The following is a 27,662-nucleotide window of genomic DNA, read 5'->3' as shown; positions in this document are numbered from 1 at the left end:
TGGTCTGCCGCTGCTGTTGCTGCACTTTCGAAGGTGAGGCGCTTAAGTTCAATGCCAGGGAGCGACGGAGGGCGGGCGGGCCAGACTGCGGTGGCGGCGCTGGGCCCCCCCGGAGGTCCGGTCCCAGGGAATTTTGTCCCCCCCCCCCCCCCCGACGGCCCCGTCTTTAACAACAGGGTAGCCATGTTTTGCCTCACCAAGGGGCCCTTTTACTAAGCAGTGGTAGGGCTAACACGCAGGTAGTAAGCACCAAATTGGCACTACCACGGGGGTGGGGGGGGAAGCATTCCCAGCAGTAATCGGCAGTGCAGCCACATTGGCGCGCACTGCCTGATTACTGCACAAGTAGCCCGTGAGCCCTTTCCGAGTGACGGTAAGGGCTCAGGCAGTAAACAGCCACACGCTACTTTCAATTTTAGCACACGGCCATTTACTGCTCCATTAAGGAATTCCTTTTTTCTCCAGTCGGAGTAAAAAAGGGCCCAGCGTGTGTCAAAAACATGCGCCCACTCTACCATAGGCCACTTTTTAAAGCAGCTTAGTAAAAAGGACCCTCAAATGAGCAGATCTTCAGGTGGTACAGTCTTGGATGTGCATCATTGCATACATGCCCAAATGTATTAACCATTTTTGAAGCCTGTTCTCTATTTACTAACTGGTGTTACAATTTGTATGCCGGCGTTCTCCTCTTTGCGCACCCGCCCCTTCCCCCGTGTTTTTATCACTGGTTTCCATTCCCCTTTTTTCTTTTCCTTTTTGTTTCAGTAGCGACCCTTTACTCCACTATTTTCATTCCGTTTTTATATATTTTTTAATACCTTTCTTATTTGTATTTTTATTTGATATGCATCAATACGTTTGATGCTATACACACTTCTGTGGACATATCCCTATGCATTAATCATTTTTAAAGCCTGCTCTCTTTTATTAGCTGACGTCACAATTTGCACATCGGCGTCCTTTCCTTTTGCGCCCCGCCCCCTTTCTTAAGTATCAGCTTCCATGCGCTTTTTTTGTTTTACATTTTACTTTTTTTTCTTGTCTTAGTAGCTACTTTTGACCTCGCCATTTTCACTTCGATTTTATTCCCTTATTTCCCCTTTTATTTTATCTCGCTACTGGATGATGTCACTGCTTTCACGTCGGCGTTTCCTGGTTGTTTGGCACCTTTTTATCTTTTTACTTCTGTTTCCTTTGCCGCCCTCTCTACTGTGTTCTGTTTTTACAGCGAACCTCATTTTGTGCTCGTCCTTGCATACTACAGCTTATCTTTTTAAAGGTATGTGATTATCTTTCATGTCCTTGTTGTATGAGACCCGTTTTTACTTTCCCTTTCCTCCCCAAGTCCGTTTTTATTTTCCCTTACATCCCTAGGTCCATTTTTAGATTCCCTCACCTCCCCAGTTCCCTTTTTGACTCTCACTCTCCCTCAGATATTTCAAGCAATGGTTTGTTTTTCTCAATTGGTCCTTTCTATTTTCAGACAACCGGAATTTTAGAATCAGGAGCAAATACACTTCTTTTTCTTTCCACCATTTGGAGCACATTTTCCATCTACACCAACAAGGTGTGTCCACTTTCCTTCCCCTTACATATAGACATGAACAAATATGTACACGCAAATGCAAATGTACACATATACATGTGCATGCGTTTATGTATATGCAAAGATTGATGTTTCTTAATTTAGATATGTATCACATCAGCTCCACTGTGTTTTAAAAACATTATATATATATATATATATATATATATTTGTTACATTTGTATCCCACATTTTCCCACCTATTTGCAGGCTCAATGTGGCTTACATAGTACCGTACAGGCGATCGCCAATATCGGTATGAACAAATACAGAGTGATGTTGTAGTAGAAGACAGTTCATGTGTTACAGACATATTAGGGAATCGTAAGGGGGAAGAGTTATGTCCAGTACGAGCTTTGGTTTCGTTGTGTTGCAGGGTTAAGGCATTTAAGTTGGATCGTTAGGGTATGCCTTTCTGAACAGGTAAGTTTTCAGTAATTTCCGGAATTTTAGGTGGTTGTTTGTTGTTTTCACGGTGCTTGGTAGTGCATTCTATAGTTGTGTGCTTATATAGGAGAAGCTGGATGAGTAGGTTGATTTGTATTTGACTCCTTTGCAGCTTGGGTGGTGGAGACTTAGGTATGTTCATGTTGATCTTGATGCGTTTCTGGTTGGTAGGTCAATGAGATCTGTCATGTATCCTGGGGCATCTCTGTAGATGATTTTATGAACAATGGTACAGACTGTGAATGTAATGCGTTCTTTGATTGGCAGCCAGTGCAGTTTTTCTCGTAGGGGTGTGGCACTTTCGAATCTCGTTTTTCCATATATAAGCCTGGCTGCTGTGTTTTGCGCAGTTTGGAGTTTCTTTAGGATTTGTTCTTTGCATCTTAAATTTTTATTTATATACGTAACTCACCAATTATGACACTATGAGTGTTGCATGTCATATGTTTCTTTTCACCCACATATTAATATGTTTAACTGTTTTATTATGAGTGTTACATTATTTAGTATTTTTACCACGTGTATACACCTCAGTTTATATATATATATATATATATATATATATATATATATATATATATATATATATATATGTTTTTATTTGTCATAGACCCCTGAAGCAGGCACTTTGCCGAAACACGGTGCCGTGTCGGGTGTTAGAAGAATAAAGGTGTTTTGATCATATAGTTCGTCTCCTGGTGTTCACTAGAAGGTCCGTGCTGGTCACACTACTCCTCTTCACTAGTATTTCACATGTAGTGGACCTAGGTCTCCCGCTTCTGCGGCTTCCCTCCCCCCTACAGTCTTGGAAGACCAATAGAAAGGTAAGATCTACAACTGGTGTTTTGGCTTTTCTTTACCCACATTGGGGGATATACATATTCCAAGATTTTTCTTTACCCACATTGGGGGATATACATATTCCAAGATCTGAAGAGCGATGTACTATGCTCTCAAGCACTACAAACATATAAAATGTGAAGAACTTATTACACTAGTAATTTACATTCTATGAAATGATGCGGAATATGACTCAACGTGTATTAAACTCTGGAATTCGTTGCCAGAGAATGTAGTAAAGCAATTAGCTTAGCAGGATTTAAAAAGTTTGGATGGCTTCCTAAAGTCCATAGACCATTATTAAAATGGACTTGGGGAAAATCCACTGCCTATTTCTAGAATAAGCAGCATGAAATGTATTGCACTGTTTTGGGATCTTGCCAGGTACTTGTGACCTGGCTTGGCCACTGTTGGATAACAGGATGCTGGGCTTGATGGACCTTCGGTCTGTCCCAGTAAGGCAATACTTTGTACTTACTGTATGTACTTATCTCTTACCAGAGGTGTCATTCCACACCAGAAATTGGAGTAGAGACCTCGAGACTCCAGCATAGGTGCCACTATTGTCTTGTTTTCTGCTATCATTAAATTCAGCGTCTGATGGTTGGTCAGGAAATTGTCTGCATCAACAAACTGAGAAATAAACACAGGTGAACAGGTTTTATCAGCATCAAATGAAGTAATGTGGTAGTCATGAGGGGCCACTTAAGCACAGGAATAGAGGCCACATGATGCGGTGAATGGAAATAGGGCATGCTTTTTTTCTGCTCCTGGGCTGTCCATCTCTAAGTTTCTCAATCAGCTGGAATCAGACCCTTTGAAAACTGAAAGATCTGGATATGTAATTCTCTAGATTTCCCTAGTTTGTGCAGATGAGCAAAAATCAGTGGCATGACCTCTACAGCAATAAAACAAAAGACACGATGATGAGGACCACTGAGAGGAAGTCATGTATATGCTGGGAGCAGAAGTGAAGGAGCTTATCACAGAAGTCACCGGGCAATAATTTAAACCTTTGACATGAAACTGGAAAACTCTACAGCAAAACTGAAGAAGTTAGGGCTTCTTTTACAAAGCCGCACTAGAGAATCCTGCGTGGCAAATGAGAGGAAGCCCATTCAATTCCTATTGGCTTCCTCTCATTTGCCACATGGGAATCGTTAATGCGGCTTTGTAAAAGAGACCCTCAATGTATCAATTACATTGGGGCCGTTTTACTAAGCCGCCGCGGCACCTATGCGCATTGACGATTACCGCCCACTTAACACGTGAGACCTTACTGCTAAGTGAATGGGTGTCGGTAAGGTCTCAGGCCCAAAATGGACGTGCGCCAATTTTCATTTTGCTGCAGGTCCATTTTCGGCCAAAAAAATTAAAAGGCCTTTTTTGCAGATGTGCTGAAAAATGGTCCTGTGTGCGTCCCATACACATTGTTTGGAAAATGGATAGCAGAGGTTAAGCAGAAAAGTTTTGATGTGGAAGATAAGCATGCTGCTAAAATGGAATTAATCCAACTGAAAGACGCGCTTGCTCCTAATTTGTAGCTCTCTTGAAACAACACGGGATGGAGAATTCTAAGGCTCTTTAGAACAATGACTCCTGGGAGAACTTACAGTGGAAGACAGCATGGGACACCCGATTGTTCTGTTCTTGTTTATATCATGTTCCTGTGAGCTGCATTGCTAGAGAGCAAAGAAGCTACCAGGGTCATTACTACTACTACTACTATTTAGCATTTCTAAAGCGCTACAAGGCGTACACAAACATAGAAGAAAGACAGTCCCTGCTCTAATAGACAAAAAATAAAGTAAGCAAATCAAATCAATTAATGTGTACAGGAAGGAGGCGAGGAGGGTAGGTGGAGGCGAGTAGTTACAAGTGGTTACAAGTCAAAAGCAATGTGAAAGAGGTGGGCTTTCAGTCTAGATTTAAAGGTGGCCAAGGATGGGGCAAGACGTAGGGGCTCAGGAAGTTTATTCCAGGCATAGGGTGCAGCGAGACAGAAGGCACGAAGTCTGGAGTTGGCAGTAGTGGAGAAGGGAACAGATAGGAAGGATTTATCCATGGAGCGGAGTGCACGGGAAGGGGTGTAGGGAAGGACGAGTATGGAGAGATACTGGGGAGCAGCAGAGTGAGTACATTTATAGGTTAGTAGAAGAAGTTTGAACAGGATTCGAAAACGGATAGGGAGCCAGTGAAGCGAGGAGAGGGGTAGTATGAGTAAAGCGACTCTGGCGGAAGACGAGACGAGCAGCAGAGTTTTGAACCGATTGGAGAGGGGAGAGGTGACTAAGTGGGAGGCCAGCAAGAAGCAGATTGCAGTAGTCTAAACGAGAGGTGACAAGGGTGTGGATGAGGGTTTTGGTAGAGTGCTCGGAAAGAAAGGGGCGGATTTTACGGATGTTGTAAAGAAAGAAACGACAGGTCTTGGCGATCTGCTGGATATGAGTAGAGAAGGAGAGAGAAGAGTCAAAGATGACCCCAAGGTTTCGAGCTGAAAAGACAGGGAGAATGAGAGAGCCATCAACAGAAATAGAAAACGGGGGGAGTGGGGAGGTGGGTTTGGGGGGAAAATGAGAAGCTCGGTTTTGGTCATGCTTAATTTCAGGTGGCGTTGAGACATCCAGACAGCAATGTCAGACAAGCACGTAATCTTTTTACTCTTGTAAGTTGAATACTGCATTTATTCTTTTTTTTTTAACTTCATTTATATCCCACTAAATCATTACATTTCAAAGTAACATACAACGAACATTGACAGCATTTATAAAACAAATATATAAATAAGAAATATTAACAATGTACACTGTTGAAATACCAATAAAACTAAAACGTACACTGCTACATCTAGATAGGCTAACCTGAAAAATAAGTCTTCAAACAAACATTTACAAAGTTTTAAATGATTCTGTTTTTGGGAAAATTCAACTGGGTGCATAGTCCATAACTGAGTATCTACTGCCAAAATAATTCTCGCTTGGCTCACCACTAACCGTACCACATGGTTAACTGCGGAGTCGAACCTAGTTGAATAATATGCTTGCAACACATTTGTGAGTGTATGTCTGGATAATAATGATTGCAATTCTGTAACTAACCCTGAAAGTAATGCTTTAAAAATTAACAGCAGTAGCTTAAATTGCAAACAACAGGCTGTTCCTCATCTTGTCTCCTCCCTCCTCCCCCCCCCCAAAAAAAATTTGAGCCATCACGTTTTCAACAGGGCTTACTGTACTAGATGGAAGGCCTTCATAGAAGGAGTTGCAATAGTCCAGGACTCAAAATAAAAGCATGGCATATTGCAAATTCAGCTCTTCTATATCCAAACTACCTTTGGGAATACCTACTCATGTTGTGTACACCTAAATGAATGTACACAACTATACAATTTTATGAAAGGCCTTTTCCATGCATAAAACCAGGCTTATGTGCAGAACAATTTAAGGGCCCTGTTTACTAAGATGCACTGGAGGCACATTAGCGTTTTTAGTGCATGTTAACCGTGTAGATGCCCATAACATTTCTATGGCCATCTACACAACTAGTGCATGCTAAAAGCTATAAACGCTAATGTACCTTAGTAAACAGGGCCCTAAATGTGTGACCCAGGGATGTAGCCAGACCTCGGCGGGAGGGGAGCCAGAGCCCGAGGTGGGGGGCACTGTTTAGCCACCTCACCCCGCCGCCCCCCCCACCGCAGCAACTGCAACCCCCCCTGCCGCCGCAACGGCAACCCCCCCCCCTGCCGCCCCATCAGGTACCTTGTTTGCTGGTGGGGGTCCCTAATCCCCGCCAGCCAAAGAGTCTTCTTCAGCGCCGGTCGACTCCGGCGCTTTCGTTGTGTGATCATCTGTTTCTGACGCCTTACGTCCTGCACGGGGCTACATGCATTGTGCAGGACGTAAGGCGTAAGAAACAGATGATCACACAACGAAAGCGCCGGAGTCGACTGGCGCGGAAGAAGACTCTTCGGCTGGCGGGGATTGGGGACCCCCGCCAGCAAACAAGGTACCTCATGATGCGGTGGAGGGGCGGGGGTAAAATGTAGAGGGGGCCAGGGCTTAATCTGTGGGGGCCCATGCCCCCGTGGCCCCACGTAGCTACGCCCCTGGTGTGACCTGCATAAAATTACCAGAGAAGCTGTAACTCTTCTGATTAAGGGCCCTGTTTACTAAGCTGCGCTAAGGGTGTGCTAGGGTTTTTAGCGCACGCTAAACATTAGCACACACTAAACACACCCATAGAAATATATGGGTGTCTCTAGCGTTTAGCGTGTGCTAATTCTAGGCGTGCACTAAAAATGCTAGCGGTCTTAGTGAACAGGGCCCTAAGTATGCCCAATCTACCAATCAAAGGTCTTTTTTTGTAAATTCATAACTAGCTAGCTGTGAGGGAACTGAAAAAACCTAAGATCTCCAGCCACTGCTCCAAGAGGATGAATTAACTGAAAAGAGTTATTCGCAATTTCACCAATGCTGGCCTTCCAACAACCACCACATCTGAAGCAAAAATGAGTGAAAAGCAAGCTTCCAGCAGACACTCAAAAAAAAAAAAATAGCACTGATCCCTGCAATATATCAAGCTGTAAATTGTGCTAGAACCAGGGCTTTTTTTGAGGGGGTGCTTGGGGGTACTGAGTACCAGCACCTTTTCCATTGTCTGCTAAAATTGACCCATGGACCCCAAGTTTTAATGAAAGAGCTCAGGCTCAACACACCAATTCTGCCTTGTCACAAATTCTGTGACTGGTTGCAGGGGGCCTAGCCATTGTGGGGTGGATCCCTCAGTGATCACTCCACCCCTGAAGGGTGGCCTGGCATTTGAGTACCGGCACCTTTTTTGCTAGAAATAACACAGTGGCTAGAACCTATCACAGGCATAGGCGTAGTTTGACTGTTTCATTTGGGGGGGGCAAAGGATGGGGCGGAGCATATTAGCATATTCATTTGCATATATACATATGCAAATGAATATGCTAATATGGAGGAAGGAAGGAAGGGAAAAAAAGCTGGCTTTTTTTGGGAATAACCATAATGAATATGTATGAGATATCAAGCCAGCTCTTTCTCCCTTCCTTCTTTCCTTCTTCCACTCCAGTAGTATTTCCCCACCCCTTTTCCCATACCATGCCAGTGTTGACCTTAGAAATGCATAAGCTCTATATGTAGATCCTTCAAGAGGTAGTGTGTCATGATTTACGCTCTACACCCTTTCTGATGTTTTGGTGCCACCTCAGTAAAGCCAACACACAATCTCTCCACTGCAACACACTATACACAAACTTGTGCAAAAACACACTCATAACCTTACTAAACCATAACAGCACTAATTCCAAGGACAGGACGAGCTGCAACCTTATGCGTGAAAAGGCAGAACTGTAATTACACCAGGCTCTAAAACACCAATACACTACCTCGTGAAAAACACATGACACAACAGACATGACACAAGGAACTAGAAAGCAAAAAATATGAAGGCAAAATACTGAACTGGAAAGTTAACTCGATGTCAGACTCAGCATGCAGCAATACCAGAAAAATTGAAACTTACATGCAAAATTTCACAGAAAGCTGACATATTCCAATTAATAAATTCTGAATAAAATACTTTTTTCTACCTTTGTTGTTTGATCATTTAGTTTTTCTATTCGCTTTGGTCCCAGTGTCTTCTGTTTTATGCAGTGTCTTCTTTCCATTTGATATTCCATTTAATAGATTCAAAATAAAATACTTTTTTGTACCTTTGTTGTCTGGACATTTTACTGTTCCATCATGCTGGTTCCAGTTTCCTCTTTTCCTGTCTTTCTGCTAATTCTCCTTCAACTGCTTGCTGTCCATTTGTCTTTTCTCTTCTCTCCTGTCTTATTCCATTCCTTCACTACACCTACCTTTGACACATTATTTCTTTTTTAGCTGTTTCCTCTGTTTTTTTTTCTTTGCTGCCTCTCTGTTCACTTAAATTTCACCCTCGTCCTCATCCTTCTCCTTTTTAGTTTTCAGCTATCAAATTCCATTTCCTTCTCTCACCCACTAGCTGCCCCATTCCTCTTCTCAGTCCTTCCTCCAACCTTCCATTTCCTTTCATCTTTAATCAACTCTCCATTACCACATTTCTGCCCCCCCCCCATCACTATCATCCTCTCATTTGTTTCCTTCCCACCTTCCCTTTGGCCTCTCCCAAATAGTTCCACCATTTGCAGCATCTTCCTCCCTCCAACCTTCTAGCCCAGCACGCCTGCTCCCTTTCTCCCCTTATAGCCTAATATCTCCCTGTCCCTTCCACACACACATCCACACCCCAGTATCTTCCAGCCCCCCCCCCCCTCCCTGTGGTCCAGCATTTCTTCCTCTCTCTCTCCCCTCCCTCCAATTGTCCAGCATTTCTCCCTCACTCCCTTCTGTCCCTGGATCCACAATCTCCCTCTTTTTCTCTTTCCCCTCTAATGTATATCTATCCCTCCCTCTCATCCATCCCCATGTACAACCTCTCTTCCCTCCTTCTTCTCTCTCATTGCCCACATCACTCTCAGTATCTCCCTTCCTTGCACCCTAGGCCCAACATCTATCTCTTTCGTTCTCTTCCTTCCCCTTTTAGCATCTCTCCCATCCCCATACAGCATCTCTCTCTGTCTCCCTCCCTCCCACTTCCATGTTCCAACATTTCCCCTTTTCTCTTGCAGTCCCTCCCTCCCTCCTCCACATCCAGTATTATTTCTCCCTCTCTCTCCCCCATGCATCTCCTCCCACCAACATTCCCCACCTCTCTCGCTCACCTCTACCTAGCATTACCCCATCACCTCAACAGTGCTCCTGTGACTGTCTCTCCCTGCCACCAGCCAGCATGCTGCCTCGCTCTTCCTCGCCGGCGCTGCCTCAGTCCCTGACTCCCTGCAGCATTTTTGTCCGTCGCCGTCAGCGCTGCCATTCATTCTCACAGGCAGCCTCGTTCCCGCTCCCCTTTGCCGCGTCCTCCGGCTCTCTCTGATGCACTTCCTGTTTAACAGGAAGTGCATCAGAGAGAGCCGGTCGGAGGAGTGGAAGCGGCAAAGGGGAGCGGAAACGAGGCTGCCTGTGAGAATGAATGGCAGCGCTGACGGCGACGGACAAAAATGCTGCAGGGAGTCAGGGACTGAGGCAGCGCCGGCGGGGAAGACACAATTAAGCCCCGCCAGTTCGCCGGTGCGACTCGTTTGGGGGGGGCAATGCCCCCCTCGCCCCCCCCCCCCAATCTACGCCCATGATCACAGGCCCCCACATTTTCCCAATTGGGAGAAATATTCATTATAAAGGGATCCTACTCATACTCTTCAATGCAGACAATGTGAGGAAGGATGATTATATTGGGCAGACGAGTCAGATGCTAAAGACAAGAAGCAACTCACACAGGCACCACTACAGACACCACACAGTGAGCATTTTGAGAGACTTAGATCATACTTTATATACCTTGGCTTAGCAGTGAGCAGTGGTGTTCCATGGTTGGCTATCAACCAGGGCAGATCGCCGCTGCGCACCCCCCCCCCCCCCCCGGTGCAGCGTTGTCCCCCTCCCCTGGCGCATCACCTCCAAACCCCCACCCCTAGTGCATTCTTCTTACCTACTGGGGTGCTGGGAGCAGCAGCTGTCGGCTCCACCGGTTCCCTGTTCCCTCTGCCCCGGAACAGGAAGTAGCAGAGGGAGCAGGGAACCGGTGGAGCCGACAGCCGCACAGCTGCTCCCTGCACCCCTCCTGCAACGTGCATCCAGGGCAGACCGCCCCCACCGTCCCGCCCTCAGTACGCCGCTGTCAGCGAGGTTCATTACTATCATGGTATGCACAAAACGAATCTATTTGAAGACACTGCCCCTGAGACAAACCAAGGCAGCGCTTCTGTTGGTGAGCATCTTTCAGGACCAGAGCACTGCATCGATGACCTTCTGCTCAGAATACTAAGAAAACATTAAAACAATTCTTCCTGAAAATTTACGCTTGCTGGTGAGATGAGAAGTCTAAGGGTCGTGTACAAATGACTTAGCACCAGGCTTCCCACAAACGTGCAGTGCGGTCTGGGAAAAAAATGCAGCTTCCTTCTGTCTACGCTCTGGTCCCAAGGTGGGCAGCTCCACCTGCTGGCCAGTGGTGGCCAGCTATTCCTGGCCACCAAGGCTCTACAGTGCTGCAGTATCATTATGTTTAGGGGGGTTTCTGACAGAGGCGCTCAGTCATAATCCCACAGATGGTAGTTTTGCCCCTTTGACTCCTCAGCCAAGTACATACACCTATGGGCCCTTTTACTAAGCCGCATAGGCGACTGCATGTGCCCTACGTGTACCAATTTGGAATTATCGCCCAGCTACCACGTGGCCTGGGCGGTAATTTCATTTTTTTAAGTGCATCCACTACATGCGCTGGAAAATAATTTTTATTTTCCGGCATGCAGCGCTAACTGCCTGGTAAAAGGAATTCTATGCAAGTAGACCATTACCGCACGGATAACGAATGAGACCTTATCGCTAAGTCAATGGGTGGAGGTAAGGTCTCAGACCCAAAATGGATGCGCACTCATTTTCATTTTGCCGTACGTTATTTTTTTGGCCAAAATTTTAAGAAGGCATTTTTTTACATGTGCGCTGAAAAATGGATCTGCACGCTTCCAAAACAGGCGCCTACATTAGCACAGGCCATTTTTCAGCACATCTTGGTAAAAGGACCCCCAAAGTCTGAATCTGTAGTTCCTCTCAAACTGCACAGGGCTTTTTCCTAAATGGTGCAGGGTGGGGGGAGGTATAGGTTAAGGGGTAATAATAAGAAAATTAGATCAGGAGAAGAGGAATGCCTTTGCTAAATTTGCTGCAAAGCTGTTATCAGGCCATGATGAATTGGTTTATTATTTTGTTTGTGTTTCATGCACTGCACAAATATGGTATTTTTCTAGAAGTGTTTGTTGTGCTTGGTGCTTTGTAGTTCTTGGATTCTCAATAAACATATATTTTTAAAAATCCACAAACGTAAGACTTTTGAAGTTAAAATGCTAAAGTACTTCAACATCAACAAGAAAAGACTTGGCAAATATCTGGGTTTCCTATCACAATATAAACCATAAAAATATACCGTATGCAACCTTCTGAACACCCATCTATCTCTTTGCTTCTTTCTCCCTCTGCATCCCTCGTCCCTACTTTTCCCCTTGAAACTGTCATTGGACTGCTTTTATGTTTCACATATATATTCTGTTATTGTCATCTTTTGCTCATACTGTCTTGCCTTTGAAAGCAAGTTGAAAATTGTATTGTTAGTCCAATAAAAAAGGTACCATTTATCTATTTTATTCATTTTGGAAGTCCCTTCACTCTGGAAAGAGCTATTGGATAAGAGTGTGAATGCAGAGAGCAAAGAGGAGAGAGGATCAGGAGAAATAAGCGTTATGAGTGGGCCTTGGGATGTGAATCCGTCTATGGACCATCTCGCATCCAGGCTGTTTCTCCCTCCCCTTGCACTTTAAGCAAGAATTCTATAAATCAGCACCTGAAAAAAACTGGAGCTAAGCACAATTCTATAAAGGGTGAACTATAGAGAATAGCGCTTAGAGCTGATTCTCACGTGTAAAGTTGAGCGCCGGTATTTATGCCAGCTGAAACTTGGTGTAAATGCCAGCATTTGGAGCATAAATGGCGCTATTCTATAACACTGCATGCAACTTTTTGGCATGCCTCTGCTCCGCCCATGCACCTGCCTTGATCATGCCCCCTTTGAGCTGTACGCTATGGGATTTAGGTGCATGGTTATAGAATAGGAGAAGGCAGGTGTGCGAAAAACCAAATTAGTGCCAATTAACTTCAATAATTGATTAAAGTCAATCAATTGATAGTTAATGGCTCGTTAATCAATTTTCTTGCGCACACATCTTGGATCTGCGCTGCAAGTTTGGGCGCCATATATAGAATCCAAGGTAAATGCAGTACATAAGTTGCACTTATAAATAAAGTTAATTTACCAAGATGTAGTCTGCCCACTTCTCTCTTGCTGTTCGTAGTGCAGCTTGCCTGAGTTTCATCACATGAGTAAACCTTGAATTTGTCCAGTGCTTTGGTCCAATTTCATCAAGGTAAGACCTGGAAAACAATTCAGCAACTTTTGTGGTCATTAAACTATAACACCACATGAGCAAACGTTTATTTGCGTGACCAATCTACAGTATCGAGGTTCACTGTCATGCCTGGTGTCTACTGAACATATCTATCCGTATAAATTACATTAACTATCTCATTATCATTAATGAGATATGCAACCTCGTTAGCATCTTTATGGGTTTGTAGAATCAATATAATCACATCTAGGGGACCTTTTACTAAAGGGTTGGCGTGTGGCAAAAGGCTTGCAGCACAGGAATCTGGAACAACCGCCCGGCTACTGCAGGAGCCTAGCAGTAGTTCCCACTCCTAGTCAGGGCCGTGCCGATGCGGTAAGCGAGGTAAGCGCCGCAGGGGGGCGCCCACCTCTGGAGGGCGCCGCCGCGGTGCTTACCCTTGCCCCGCGCCGCAAAGGCCTTTAAATATTTCACCTGGGTCGCAGCAGCGTCAGTGAAAGCGCTGCCGACCAGCAAGGGCGGGGCGGTGGGGGCGGTCCGCCCCGAGTGTCATAAAAAAGGGGGGTGCCGCCGCTCCCGCTGCTCTTCTTCCTGGCAGCCCCTCCCCCGCACCAGCCCTTTAAAAATAAATTGCCGACGCGAATAGCGAGCGCAGCACTTCGTGTGCAAGTAAAAGAAGCGGATCCGATCATCTCATTGGGCCTTCCCTCACTGTCCCGCCCTCCTCTGACGCAACTTCCTATTTCCTCTAGGGCGGGACAGTGAAGGAAGGCCCAATGAGATGATCGGATCCGCTTCTTTTACTTGCACAAGAGGTGCTGCGCTCCCTATCGCGTCGGCAATTTATTTTTAAAGACCGGGTGGCAGGGAGAAGACGAGGCAGGGTGAGGGTGGGGGACAGATGGGGTGAAGGTGGGGGGGACTCGGATAGCAGAAGGGACTGGGTGGGAGACAGATGGGGTGAGGGGGACTCGGATGGGCAGAAGGGACTGGGTGGGAGACAGATGGGGTGAGGGTGGGGGGCACTGGGATAGCAGAAGGGACTGGGTGGGAGCCAGATGGGGTGAGGGGGACTCGGATGGGCAGAAGGGACTGGGTGGGAGACAGATGGGGTGAGGGTGGGGGGCATTTGGATAGCAGAAGGGACTGGGTGGGAGACAGATGAGGTGAGGGGGACTCGGATGGGCAGAAGGGACTGGGTGGGAGACAGGGTGAGGGTGGGGGGCACTTGGATAGCAGAAGGGACTGGGTGGGAGCCAGATGGGGTGAGGGGGACTCGGATGGGCAGAAGGGACTGGGTGGGAGACAGATGGGGTGAGGGTGGGGGTGGGGGTGAGGGTGGGGGGGCACATGGATAGCAGAAGGGACTGGGTGGGAGACAAATGGGGTGAGGGTGGGGGCACTTGGATAGCAGAAGGGACTGGGTGGGAGCCAGATGGGGTGAGGGGGACTCGGATGGGCAGAAGGGACTGGGTGGGAGACAGATGGGGTGAGGGTGGGGGGCACTTGGATAGCAGAAGGGACTGGGTGGGAGCCAGATGGGGTGAGGGGGACTCGGATGGGCAGAAGGGACTGGGTGGGAGACAGATGATAGGGTGAGGGTGGGGGGCACTTGGATAGCAGAAGGGACTGGGTGGGACACAGATGGGGTGAGGGGGACTCGGATGGGCAGAAGGGACTGGGTGGGAGACAGATGGGGTGAGAGTGAGGGGCACTTGGATAGCAGAAGGGACTGGGTGGGAGCCAGATGGGGTGAGGGGGACTCGGATGGGCAGAAGGGACTGGGTGGGAGACAGATGGGGTGAGGGTGGAGGGCACTTGGATAGCAGAAGGGACTAGGTGGGAGACAGATGGGGTGAGGGGGACTCGGATGGGCAGAAGGGACTGGGTGGGAGACAGATGGGGTGAGGGTGGGGGGCACTTGGATAGCAGAAGGGACTGGGTGGGAGCCAGATGGGGTGAGGGGGACTCGGATGGGCAGAAGGGACTGGGTGGGAGACAGATGGGGTGAGGGTGGGGGGCATTTGGATAGCAGAAGGGACTGGGTGGGAGACAGATGAGGTGAGGGGGACTCGGATGGGCAGAAGGGACTGGGTGGGAGACAGGGTGAGGGTGGGGGGCACTTGGATAGCAGAAGGGACTGGGTGGGAGCCAGATGGGGTGAGGGGGACTCGGATGGGCAGAAGGGACTGGGTGGGAGACAGATGGGGTGAGGGTGGGGGTGGGGGTGAGGGTGGGGGGGCACATGGATAGCAGAAGGGACTGGGTGGGAGACAAATGGGGTGAGGGTGGGGGCACTTGGATAGCAGAAGGGACTGGGTGGGAGACAGATGGGGTGAGGGGGACTCAGATGGGCAGAAGGGACTGGGTGGGAGACAGATGGGGTGAGGGGGACTCGGATGGGCAGAAGGGACTGGGTGGGAGACAGAAGCTTTAGGATATAGTATTTTAGCTGTGTTAATAAATGTTTATAAATAGAACATGTAAATAAGGTAATCTTTTTATTGGACTAATTTTAATACATTTTGACTTAACTTTCAGAGAACAAAACCCCCTTCCTCAGATCAGGATAGGATACTGTAACAGCACTATACTGTATTGACCTGAGGAAGGAGATTTTGGCCTCTGGAAGTTAAATGTATTAGTCCAATAAAATGGTATTATTTTATTTTCTGTATTTGTTTTATTTCTATTTGTTAATTTGTAAAGTGGTGATTGGTATTTGTTAGTTTTTTCAAATTTACATCTGCTGTCTTTATATTTTGCACAGTACTAGGAGACATTTTCTGTTTCTGTGGCGTTGCATTGTATGCAGAGTCTGGCATTGGGGGTTCAGTTTAATTTTTGTCTAAATAGAAAGTTTATGATTACTTATTCTATAGTGGATTAGGGTGTATCTGTGTTTGTGAAAAAGACATGGCTTTCAGTTGGCATTGACTGTGCAGGATCGACGATCTGTACTATTCTGTCTGGTTTCGTTTTACAATAGGTGAATTGATGTTCTAGTGCTCACTGTAGTGCTTAAGATGCTTTCCTTTTCCTTGTGTGACTCATAGAAACGACTGCTTATGGTATGGTAAAATTGCTCTATAGGTCGTGTTTTGTATTCTCGGTATGCCTAGTACTGGATTTGGGGGGGGGGGGGGGTGTTAAAAAAATGACCGGCCCCGGGTGTCAACTACCCTAGCTACGCCACTGCTGCCGACGTCTCCCTTCCCTTGCACTCGTTGGTTCCCTCAGTGTCCCGCCTTCTTCTGACGTCAGAAGAAGGCGGACACTGAGGGAACCAAGAGCGCAAAGGGAAGGGAGATGTCGGCAGCGCTCCGCTTTCACTGACGCTGCTGCGACCAGAAGTAAAAGATTTAAAGGCCCCAGGGCGCGGAGGGAAGGGCAGAGAGGCATGGATGGGAGGGCAGAGAGGCATCGATGGGAGGGCAGGGCCCAGGGAGAGGACAAATTGCTGGAAGGGGAGGGGAGAGAGGAGGATTGCTGGCTATGGATGGAGGAGGGAAGGGCAGAGAGGGACAAGAATGGACATGGATGGGAGGGCAGGACCCAGGGAGAGAGGAGAAATTGCTGGAAATGGATATAGAGCAAGAAATGAAGAAGAAAGGAGAAAAGTAAAGAAATAAATGGAAAGGAAGCCCTGGAAATGGAGTTAAGAGGACAGATAGCAGCAGAATCAGATACTGGACCAGCATGATTGAAAAAAGAAAGTCACCAGACAACAAAGGTAGAAAAAAAATCATTTTATTTTCATTTTAGCATTTGGAATATGTCCACTTTGAGAATTTACATCTGCTATCTTATTTTGCAATGTATACCAATTTGTTTCTAAGAATATTGCTGACAATTCCTTTCAGTGTGGCAAGTGGTGAGCGATCATTTTCATGGGGGGGGGGGGGGGGCCTGATCATTTTCACGGGGGGGGGGGGGGGCGCCAATTGATAGTCTGCAGGGGGGCGCCAGAGACCCTAGGCACGGCCCTGCTCCTAGTGCGCACCATTTCCGGCACTACAAAAATATGTTCTATTTTTGTAGCACCGGTGCTTACCTGGCAGATTTTTCCTACACGGCTACCACACTCCTCTACTTAATTTTAAGAAGAAATCCGCCAGAAGACAGAGAACTCAAAACGCCCCACGGTAGATACAACAGTACAAAAAAAGTGGGAGAGCGACCAAGGAAGCCAAAGACAGGAAGATACTACTACTACTACTACTTAACATTTCTAGAGCGCTACTAGGGTTACGCAGCGCTGTACAATTTAACAAAGAGAGACAGTCCCTGCTCAAAGAGCTTACAATCTAATAGACAAGTGAACGGTCGGTCCGATAGGGGCAGTCAAATTGGGGCAGTCTGGATTCACTGAACGGTAAGGGTTAGGTGCCGAACGCAGCATTGAAGAGGTGGGCTTTAAGCAAAGACTTGAAGACGGGCAGGGAGGGGGCTTGGCGTAAGGGTTCAGGAAGGTTGTTCCAAGCATAGGGTGAGGCGAGGCAGAATGAGCGGAGCCTGGAGTTGGCGGTGGTGGAGAAGGGTACTGAGAGGAGGGATTTATCCTGTGAACGGATTTATTTGAAGTATAAAGACTCAACACAACATCGTGTTTCGGCCTTTAGGCCTGCATCAGGAGTCTCTTACACAGGATGTTTCTGAAAAATGATGAAGAGAAATTTTCAAAGGTAGCACAATAGTCTTGAAAAAGACTGTTGCTAGTGTGGACGCGTTGGTCTAAACAGACTTCTGCACGCACTGTGAAGTGTTCAATAAATTTTATTGATGTACATCTTCCTGTCTTTGGCTTCCTTGGTTGCTCTCCCACATTTTTTGTACACATGTTAATTTTCCCATTAGCGCATGAGCCTCTAATGCCACCTAATTTGTAGGCGGTAAGGGCTCATGCACTAACCATGTGCTAATCAGTTAGCATGCGGCAATGTAGTTGCACTAACTGATTCACACAGAACATGCCTACTCTCTGCCCCCCCTCCCCCGCCAGCCCCAGCGCAAAAAAAATAAAATCTATTTTTTAGCGCTAGAGTAGTGCACATCAATCCCAAAATTACAGTGGGACACCTGAGCACACCTTGTGGTAAGGTATTTTACTCCTTCAAAAAGTACAAAGTCTAGAGGACACTCAATGAAGTTATATGGAAATACTTTTAAAACAAATAGGAGGAAATATTTTTTCACTCAGCGAATAGTTAAGTTCTAGAACTCGTTACCAGAGGATGTGATAATTGTGGTTAGCGTATCTGGGTTTTAAAAAGGTTTGACAAGTTCCTGGAGGGAAAGTCCATAGTCTGTTATTGAGATGGACATGGAGGAAGCCACTGCTTGCCCAGGATTGATAGCATGGAATGTTTCGAGATTCTGCCTGGAATCTTGTTACTCTTTAGGATTCCAGAATATTGCTATTCTTTGGGGCTCTACACGGAATGTTGCTACTATTTGGGTTTCTGCCAGGTACTTGTGACCTGGATTGGCTACTATTGGAAGCAGGATACTGGTATAGATGGACCACTGGTCTGACTCAGTATGGCCCAGGGGCATTGCTACGGGTGGGCCAAGGCCCACCCAATTTCACCTCAGGCCCGCCCACCCAAGCGACCACGGTAGAAACGGCACCAGCTCAGGCTCAGCTGATCTCTCCAGGCTCATCAGCCCGCCTACCTTCGGCTCGGCGCTGAAAAACGCATTTGTAGCAGCAGATCGCATCGCCGCACAGCGCGTCATAGTTGTTCCCTCCATCCATCCTACGCGGTAGCGGTACCGTGATGACGTGGCTGTACGCGGCAGCGTGCTCAGCCTCGCTCTCGCTCCGCTCGGCTCATTCAAGACTGAGGGTTGGAGGTTGCGAGACTACCTGATCTAATTTGAGATAGAGGCCCAGATTGTACCAAGCCTGCAGTGGCTGGAAGCGTAGGCCCTGTAGCAAGAGACTTTTGGATTTTCCAGGTAATTCTTTGTCCATTTTTTTAAAGTATGTTCTAGTAATGAATAATTTTTGGAACCATGGAGTAAATATCTTTGTGTTTGTATGGTAGGGGCAGGCTGCCATAGCGGCTTTATGTTGTGTATATTTGATTTAAAATTGGACCAGTACAATAAAATAAATATTGTGTAAAATGAGCAAAATGTTTTTTGCTTTTGCCCATCTCCAGCTGCTGCTCCAGTGTTTCTGAGATTTGGCAAGTTCACAAGGATTGTTATATTTTCTGTCAGATTTTAAGGGAGAGGTTATTTTTTCCTGACATAGCCGATCCCTGATACAGCTGGAGGAAACAGGTAATGCTGTTTCCAAATTTTGTGCCACAATCATTATTAAAATCTTAAATCATAATTTTCAGTCAGTTAAGATCAGTACATAGTTTTTCATTCTATACTTTTTCTATATTTTTGCTTGGGGTCTGGATGCCACTGTTAGTGCCTTTTGCCCTTCTATTGGTACCATGGTGTCTGTTCATGCCACTTTTGGTGTATGGCTACACATTGATTAAAACCCCTCACTGTTAGAGTGAAAAAATTGCCCTCCCCATTGATTTTAATTGACCCACATGATTCAAATAATTCAAAATCTGTAAAAGAAGCAAATGGGTGATTGAAACAAACAAGCAAACTGAACCAAAGGTTTTTGCCTTGTACAGCATTAGATGGCAGAAAAGGGGAAAGAATAGACCTTTATGTAAGTCATATCAAAAAAAGTGAACTGTAGGAGGAATGGAGAAATGAGGAGGCACTGAGGGCCATCTTGGAAAATATGATAGGTTTTTTTTTCACATTAAGTAAGTGGTTTATGTTGACGCAGGGCAGCTGTTGAGCAGAATACTTAGAAATCTATCATCAAGTGCATTCTAAGGCATTAGTTTGTAGTACTCATGTCTCTCTCTCTCTCTATCTATCTATCTATCTATCTATCTATCTATCTATCTATCTATCTATCTATCTATCTATCTATCTATCTATCTATCTAAATCCTTGCTCAAAGCCCACCTCTTCAATGTTGCTTTCGGCACCTAACCTTTATACCTTTCAGGAAATCTAGACTGCCCCTATTTGACTGACTGTACATTTGTCCTTTAGATTGTAAGCTCCTTTGAGCAAGGACTGTCCTTCTATGTTAAATTGTACAGCAAGTGTAACCCTAGTAGCGCTTTAGAAATGTCAAGTAGTAGTAGTATATCTATCTATCTATCTATCTATCTATCTATCTATCTATCTATCTATCTATCTATCTATCTATATTTAGTGCCCACCCATATTAGCTCTGGGCCCAGCCAAAATGTCAGGTATGGCTACGCCACTGGTATGGCCTTTCTTATATTCTTATGTAACAGTGTTCTGAGTTAGGCACCATTTATAGAATAGTATGTAGTGCTGGGTTCCGCATCCAAGAGGATTTACACCAACTAAAAACTGGTATAATTCCTTACATATAAATTAGGTGTGAATCCCCCAAATTCTATAATACTGCATGGGAGGGTGGCAGAACTAGAAGGCATAAATTGAGGTTGCAGGGGGGTCAAGTTAGAAATAATGTCAAGAAGTACTTTTTCACAGAGAGGGTGGCAGATACCTGGAATGCCCTCCCGCAGGAGGTGGTGGAAATGAAAATGCTAATGGAATTCAAAAGTGTGTGTGATAAACACAAAGGAATCCTGTTTAGAAGGAATAGAACCAAACAAGCTGAGCAGTAATTAGATAGCAACATCAGTAATTGGGAAGCAAAGCCAGTGCTGGGTAGACTTCTATGGTCTGTGCTATGATCATGACTGGACAGATTTGGGTGGGCTGTAGTGGGGCTTTGATGACAACTTCAGAAGTTGGAGAACAACGACAGTACCAGGCAAACTTCTATGGTCTATGCCCTGAGAATGGCAAGGACAAATCAAGATTAAGTACATGTATGTAGTATCACATCCTATGAGTTTATCTTGTTGGACACACTAGATGGACTGTACATGTCTTTATCTGCCGTCATCTACTATCTACTACCTTTAGAGAATGCCGCTGACCCACCCATGCTACTCTAAAAGATTTATGCACAAGCACAAAAATCTAAATTGTTGCCAATTGCCGTCAATAACTGATTGTTAGCACCCAATTATTTGAGCTAATTGGCTCATTACTCCATTAAATTGGCACACGTCCGAATTTCTGCACACAATTTTGAATATCATATATACAATCTGGGGGTTAAGGGCTAATTTTATAACAGAATGCCTTTATGAAAGGTCTAAAAAAAAGGCATCTGTTTCATAAGGGCAATATGTGCCTGTGTGTCCTTAGAAAAATAGAAACATGATGGCAGCTAAAAGTCAAATGGTCAATCCATTCTGCCCATCCTCAGCATCTGCTATCTCTTCCTCTCCCTAAGTGATCTCACATACCTGGCCCATACTTTCTTGAATTCAGATTCAGTCCTTGCCTCCACCACCTCCACTGGGAGTCTATTCCATGTGTCGACCACCCTTTCTGTGAAAAAGTTTTTTCTTAGATTACTCCTGAGCCTTTAACCACTTAACTTCATTTTAAACCCTCTCATTTCAGAGTGTTCCTGAAAGAGAAAAAGGCTCATCTTCTGTACATTAATGTCACAGATGTATTTAAACGTCTCTATCATATCCTCTCTCTCCCACCATTCTTCCAGAGTATACGTATTGAGGTCGATAAGTCTCTATACGCTTAATGGCAGAGACCAGTGACCAGTTTTGTCGCTGCCATCTGGATTGACTCCATCCTGTTTATTTTTTATTTTATTTATTTGTTGCTTTTGTATTCCACATTTTCCCACCCATTTGCAGGCTCAATGTGGCTTACATATTACCATTAGCGGCGTTAGACAATTCCGGTCTAAACAAACAACGGTATGAATGAATACAAAGTGATAATGCGGTGGAATGAGGTACAAGTAGTGTTCATTGCGGTCTTTGGTTATGATGTGTCGCTGTTGGCCAGGTTTTTTATGTTGGGTTGGTGGGGTATGCTCTACTGAACAGTTCCGTCTTTAGTGCTTTCCGGAAGTTTAGATGGTCGAACGTAGTTTTTACTTCTTTTGGCAATGCATTCCATATTTGTGCGCTTAAGTAGGAAAAACTGGATGCATAGGTGGATTTGTACTTGAGTCCCTTACCGCTTGGGTAGTGGAGGTTTAGGTATGATCGTGTAGATTTTGTAGTGTTTCTGGTTGGCAGGTCGATGAGGTCTGTCATGTATCCCGGTGCTTCACCGTAAAGTATTTTAAGAATGGTCGTGCAGATTTTGAAAGTGATACATTCTTTGATTGGTAGCCAATGCAGTTTTTCTTGGCGTTTTTCTTTTTTCTCGGAGTTTACCTTTTTAGAGGGTATGGTCTCCAGAACTGTACACAATATTCTAAGGGCCCTGTTTACTAAGGTGCATCAGTGTTTTTAGCACGCCTACACTTAGCGTGTGCGCTAACCATGTAGGTGCCTATAGGGATATTGTAGGCACGTACATATGCGTGTACATGGTTAACACGCGTTAAAAATGTTAACACATCTATAACACTGCTTAGTAAACAGGGCCCTAAATGAGGTCTTACTAGAGACTTATATAAAGGCACTTATCACCTCTTTTTTTCTGCTGGTCAATCCTCTCCCTATGCACCCTTGACCGTCGCCTTTTCTACCTGCTTAGCCACCTTAAGATTATCAGATACAATCCCCCCAAGTCCCTTTCTTCTTTCATACACAGAAGTACTTCACCCCCCTATACTATACTGTTCCTTGATTTTTGCAGCCCAAGTGCATGACCCTGCATTTTTTAGAATTAAATCTTAGTTGCCAATTTTTTCGACAATGAACTCTAGTAGCACACAAATGCTCACACACACATTTCCACCTGCTCCAAACCTATAAATGTGTTCATACATTCTATGCACATACAGACATATTTATAAAATACATGTGCAAATCACAGTTCTGCCCAAACTTATGTGGGTTACTAGCAAAGTTAAGATGCTTTAGGTGCAAAACCTCAGAGTTAACTGTTGGGGAGATCCAATAATTTTTGGAAGGGTTGGTGTGCAGTTAACTCAAATGTACCTTGAGGGACCCAGAAAGTGAGCTAACATAGTAAGTGACAGCAGAAAAAGACCTGTATGGTCCATCCAGTCTACCCAACAAGATAAACTCATTTTACTTGATATGCGATACTTTATATATATACCCGAGTTTGATTTGTCCTTGCCATTCTCAGGGCACAGACCGTATATGTCTGCCCAGCACTCTTCTTGTACTAAAAGTTCTGAAGCTAATGTCAAAGCCCCTTAAAATTTACACTCTAGCCCATCCATATTTGATCAGGGCGTAGACCGTAGAAGTATGCCTTGCACCAGTTTCACTTCCCAATTACCAGTGTCGTAACCCAATCTCCACTAAGATTCAGTGGCTCCATTCCTTCTAAACAGAATTCCTTTGTGTTTATCCCACGCATGTTTGAATTCCATTACCGTTTTCATCTCCACCACCTCCCTCGGGAGGGCATTCCATGTATCCACCACCCTTCTCTGTGAAAAAATACTCCCTGATACTACTCCTGAGTCTGCTCCCCTTCAACCTCAATTCATGTCCTCTAGTTCTACCACCTTCCCGTGTCCAGAAAAGGTTTGTTTGCGGATTAATACCTTTCAAATATTTGAATGTCTGTATCATGTCACTCCTGTCTCTCCTTTCCTCTAAAGTATACATGTTCAAGTTGGCAAGTCTCTCCTCGTACGGTTTGCAATGTAAATCCCATACCATTTTTGTAGCTTTTCTTTGAACCGCTTCCAGTCTTTTTACATTCTTAGCTAGATATGGCCTCCAAAATTGAACACAATATTCCAAGTGCGGCTTCACCAATGACTTGTTCAGGAGCATCAACACCTCCTATCTTCTGCTAGTTATACCCCTTTCTGTGCAGCCTAGCATCCTTCTGGCCATGGCCGTCGCCTTGTCACATTGTTTCATCACCTTGAGATCCTCAGACAAGGTCTCTCTCCTGAGTCGAACTTACTAATCTCTCCCCTCCTATCCGGTATCTCTCTTTTGGGTTTCTGCACCCCAAGTGCATCATTCTACACTTCTTGGCATTAGCTTCTTCCTGCTTTTATACTACTGCTTGTCCCTGCCTTATAAAGCAGCACCACTTAATTGGTCCCTTGCTAGATTCCTTGGGCTGATTGGTCCTTGTAGAAGATTGTCCACTGATTGTTTCCCTTTCCTCATATAAGTCTCTCATGGGAACTCCAGATGCCTTGTTTTCTGTTGTTTCACTTTGGCTAGTCTATTGCTATCCTCTGCCTCTCTTTGGACTCTGCTTCCGCCTGCCATCTTGGATTACTTCTCCTTCCGGTACCTCTCTTGCCTCCTTTTCGCCTGATATCCGGTGTCCACCCCCTCCATCCTTGGGATTCCTGTGCTTCACGTCCTGGTAGCTTTCAAGTACTAGAGGGTTCAATCTGACGGGAAAGGGAGCTGCTATCTGTGAGGGTACGTGTTTCTGGTCCAAATATTCCTCTTAAGTGGGCCCAGCCATGACAAGAGCACAGTTTGCTACTGCGGACAACGCAGAATGCAGTTAGCTACAGTCCCTTAGGTGTAGCTAACTGAGCCTCATTGTTTGTCGTGCTAGCGGTTAACATGCAGCTAATAACCTCCACACTAACCACAAGGCTCTGTTCCCGTTGTAAATGGTGATTTCCACAATAGCTGTTTAACATGGCAATTGGCATGCACTAACAGTTAACATGGTACGAAGCTGTTAGCGTGTGTAAAGAGGCCCCCTACCCCTTGTCATTGTTCAATTTATAAAGAATGAAAACTGTAACCTTTTAAAAAGATGCATCATTGCTCTCTTTGGGCTCCTTTTACAGAGCGACACTACAGATTAGTGTGCGCTGAATGGGAAGAAGCCCGTGGGAATTGAATGCGCTGCTTCGCATCCAGCAGGCCACTAATTGGCAGCGCCACTTTGTAAAAGAAGCCCTTTGTATTTTGTACATCAGTGAATGTGCTCTGGACTCTTGCCAGCTTATGACATACAGTTTTTCCAACATTAGCATGAATGTAAACAATTAGGGATGTGTTTTGAAAATGAAAGAAAAATAAAATGTGTTTGTTTAGTTTTTAAATTCTGGATCCAACCTTGGTTCTCATGAGCTAAAAGTCCTGCTGCCTAATTAAAAAAAAAAGGCCCCCTCCTAACCCCATCTGTGGGTCTTCAAGAACAGACCCAATATCCAGTCCTTCCTGCCCCGCTGGTTTGTTTTTGAAAATAATGCCAGCCTGAATTATTATGGTCTAGATTTCCTAAACATACCAGACACAATGGAGGTAATTTTATTGCAGATAAAGGGGCTTGTATAAAATTACTTCATGGGGTCTATGAATAAAAGCCTGCGCAGTGCAAGAAATTGTGCACTTTAACACGATCTCCATGTAGGCATGTTGAGTTTGTGTGGAAAGTGGGTGGAGTTGTGATCCTTTACATGCTAATACTCATGCCTGCTTCCAGACAGGTACATATGTCTGCAGTTTCAATCTAAATGTAATTTCCTTTCAGTTTATGACTAGTATTTTATAAGCACAAATAGCAAAATGTACAAACTGCCAGGAGGAAAATTATGCAACTGGCACCACATTCCAGTTGTCTGTCTGGCAGCATTTCTAGTGAACTCTCCACACAGACATCTCAGCAGTGTCCATTTGTCATTTAATTCATGTTGTGCAGTAACACTTATTTTTTCTGAACTGGATCCCGACAGGCACCCGTTTCACTGAGGCTTCATCAGAGGGGTCACTTCCAGCTAACTTTATTATTGTCTGAACATATTCAGCGCTTACCCCCTGAAAGCGACCACCTGACGAAGCCTCAGTGAAACGGGTGCCTGTCAGGATCCAGTTCAGAAACGATAAGTGTTACTGCACAATATGAATTAAATGACAAATGGACATGATGTTGAGGAGTTTTTAAGAAAATGAAAAAAATAAGTAAACAGATATTTACAGTGGACGGTGACTAGCTGAGTGATTTAAATAAAGACTACACATTTGAGGCAGGAAGGAGATTTTTGACCAGTGATTGATACATCGCTAAAAGATGGCTGTGAAAGTTCACTGATTGATGTAGCGATAAAAGCGTCTTTGCAACTTCTGAGGTCTTTTCCTCCTAGCACAAATTTACACCTATGTTTACTAAGCTGCACTAAAGGCATGTTAGCGTTTTTAATGCGCAAATGGTTTACATGCGTTAAACGCTAACATATCTATAGAAATGTATAGGTGCGTTAGCATTTAACGTGCCTTAAATTTAAAGGCGTGTTAGAAATGCTAACTCACCTTCGTAAACATACCCCTTAAATTGTTAGTTATTTCTAGTATAGAGTATGAATGTGTATTTTCATTTTTGGTTGTAAATTCCATGGTGTGAATTTCTATAAAGAAATATGTAAATAACTTGTCTGGAATGTTTTTACGTTTGGGGAGCGTGCCAGGTGCCCTTGACCTGGATTGGCCACTGTCGGTGACAGGATGCTGGGCTAGATGGACCTTTGGTCTTTCCCAGTATGGCACTACTTATGTACTTATGTACTTATGGTTGATATCCGCACAGGGAATACTACAGATGTACTATTTACACATGTGCTTGATTATAAAATTACCATCTAAATAGCAACATTAATCATTTCCATCATAGCACGGCTTAACATCATTTAGACTTGTACAGAGAGTAGTGATGAAGCCAGATACAGTAAATTGTGCTTTTCAGCATGCACAGTATATCAGATCCCACATTACTGTGGGTATGGACTAAGTGTTCTAGCCTGCAAAATTCCAAAGTGTGCATTAAGTGTTCTAGCCTGCAAAATTCCAAAGTGTGCAAACAATTATGCTCAGCAGGATGGAGCTCAATATCCTCCAAGCCATATTTTTCTTGTGTTTCTTGTGAAGCACAAGAAAAATATGCCCCAAGTCATAAGTAATGCCACACTGGGAAAAGACCAAGGGTCCATTGAGCCCAACATCCTGTCCACGACATGTATATCCAGAAAGCAGCAGGGGGAAAAAAAGGATTATTTGGCTAATTTTTCTGACCAAATAGATAAAGAAATATGTAAAAGAACGTTTTATGCTCACCAGGGCTCCTCCATAGGTCTCCACTCAACAAAGTGATAGAGGTTTTGAATGTTCTTCAGCCATTCTCTCAGCAATGCTGTGGTGTTGTCAATATTATGATCTGTCGCCGCCCTAGTGAATAAAGTATGGCACATTAATTACAGCAGCAGACCTTCATAAAGCCAACTGCCCTACCTTGATTCTTTTTTCTTCCTCAGTCTCTCTTATTTCTGGTATCATCTTTATTTTTATCCCAAGGTATTTTGTTTCTGATAGCTTTAGTTTTGTAGAGACTAAAAGTGCACTTCTTTTATTTTCACATGTCTCAGTTTAAAAAAAAAATCTTTCTTGAAATAATTCTGGAGTCACCCACACAGCTCACAATCCACTTGCACATGAAAGGTAATGTCTTCACTGCGGTATTGTGCTTTTACCCAACCATCCAGCAAGCTGTGAGCTCCCCTTCAAACACATTATCCCTTCCCATCAATACTGCTTTGTGGTTATTACTAACACTTTAACCTTTGCTTAGTAAAGACGAAATGATTACTCTACACATTATGTAGCACAGCAAAGAGAGAGAGCAAAGTACACCAGGGGC

General features: G+C 44.8%; 1 protein-coding gene across 2 annotated transcripts in view; it reads right to left on the bottom strand.

Annotated features, from left to right (window-relative positions):
• The window catches only part of COLGALT2 (collagen beta(1-O)galactosyltransferase 2), a 148,871-nt gene that overhangs the window by 38,231 nt on the left and 82,978 nt on the right, over window positions 1–27,662 (bottom strand). The window contains exons 2-4 of one of the 2 annotated variants that reach the window (XM_030205353.1): window positions 27,083–27,193; window positions 12,846–12,963; window positions 3,371–3,505 (exon numbers count right to left, since the gene is read on the bottom strand). In XM_030205353.1, coding sequence (XP_030061213.1) covers window positions 3,371–3,505; window positions 12,846–12,963; window positions 27,083–27,193 — 364 coding nt within the window. The remainder of the gene's footprint in view (window positions 1–3,370; window positions 3,506–12,845; window positions 12,964–27,082; window positions 27,194–27,662) is intronic. The other variant, XM_030205354.1, reaches the window with a different exon arrangement.

The sequence above is a fragment of the Microcaecilia unicolor genome, chromosome 6 (genome assembly GCF_901765095.1).
Source record: "Microcaecilia unicolor chromosome 6, aMicUni1.1, whole genome shotgun sequence".
NCBI classification, from domain to species: Eukaryota; Metazoa; Chordata; class Amphibia; order Gymnophiona; family Siphonopidae; genus Microcaecilia; species Microcaecilia unicolor.
Note: the sequence above shows the minus strand (reverse complement) of the source record. Positions and strands in the feature narration are given on the sequence as shown.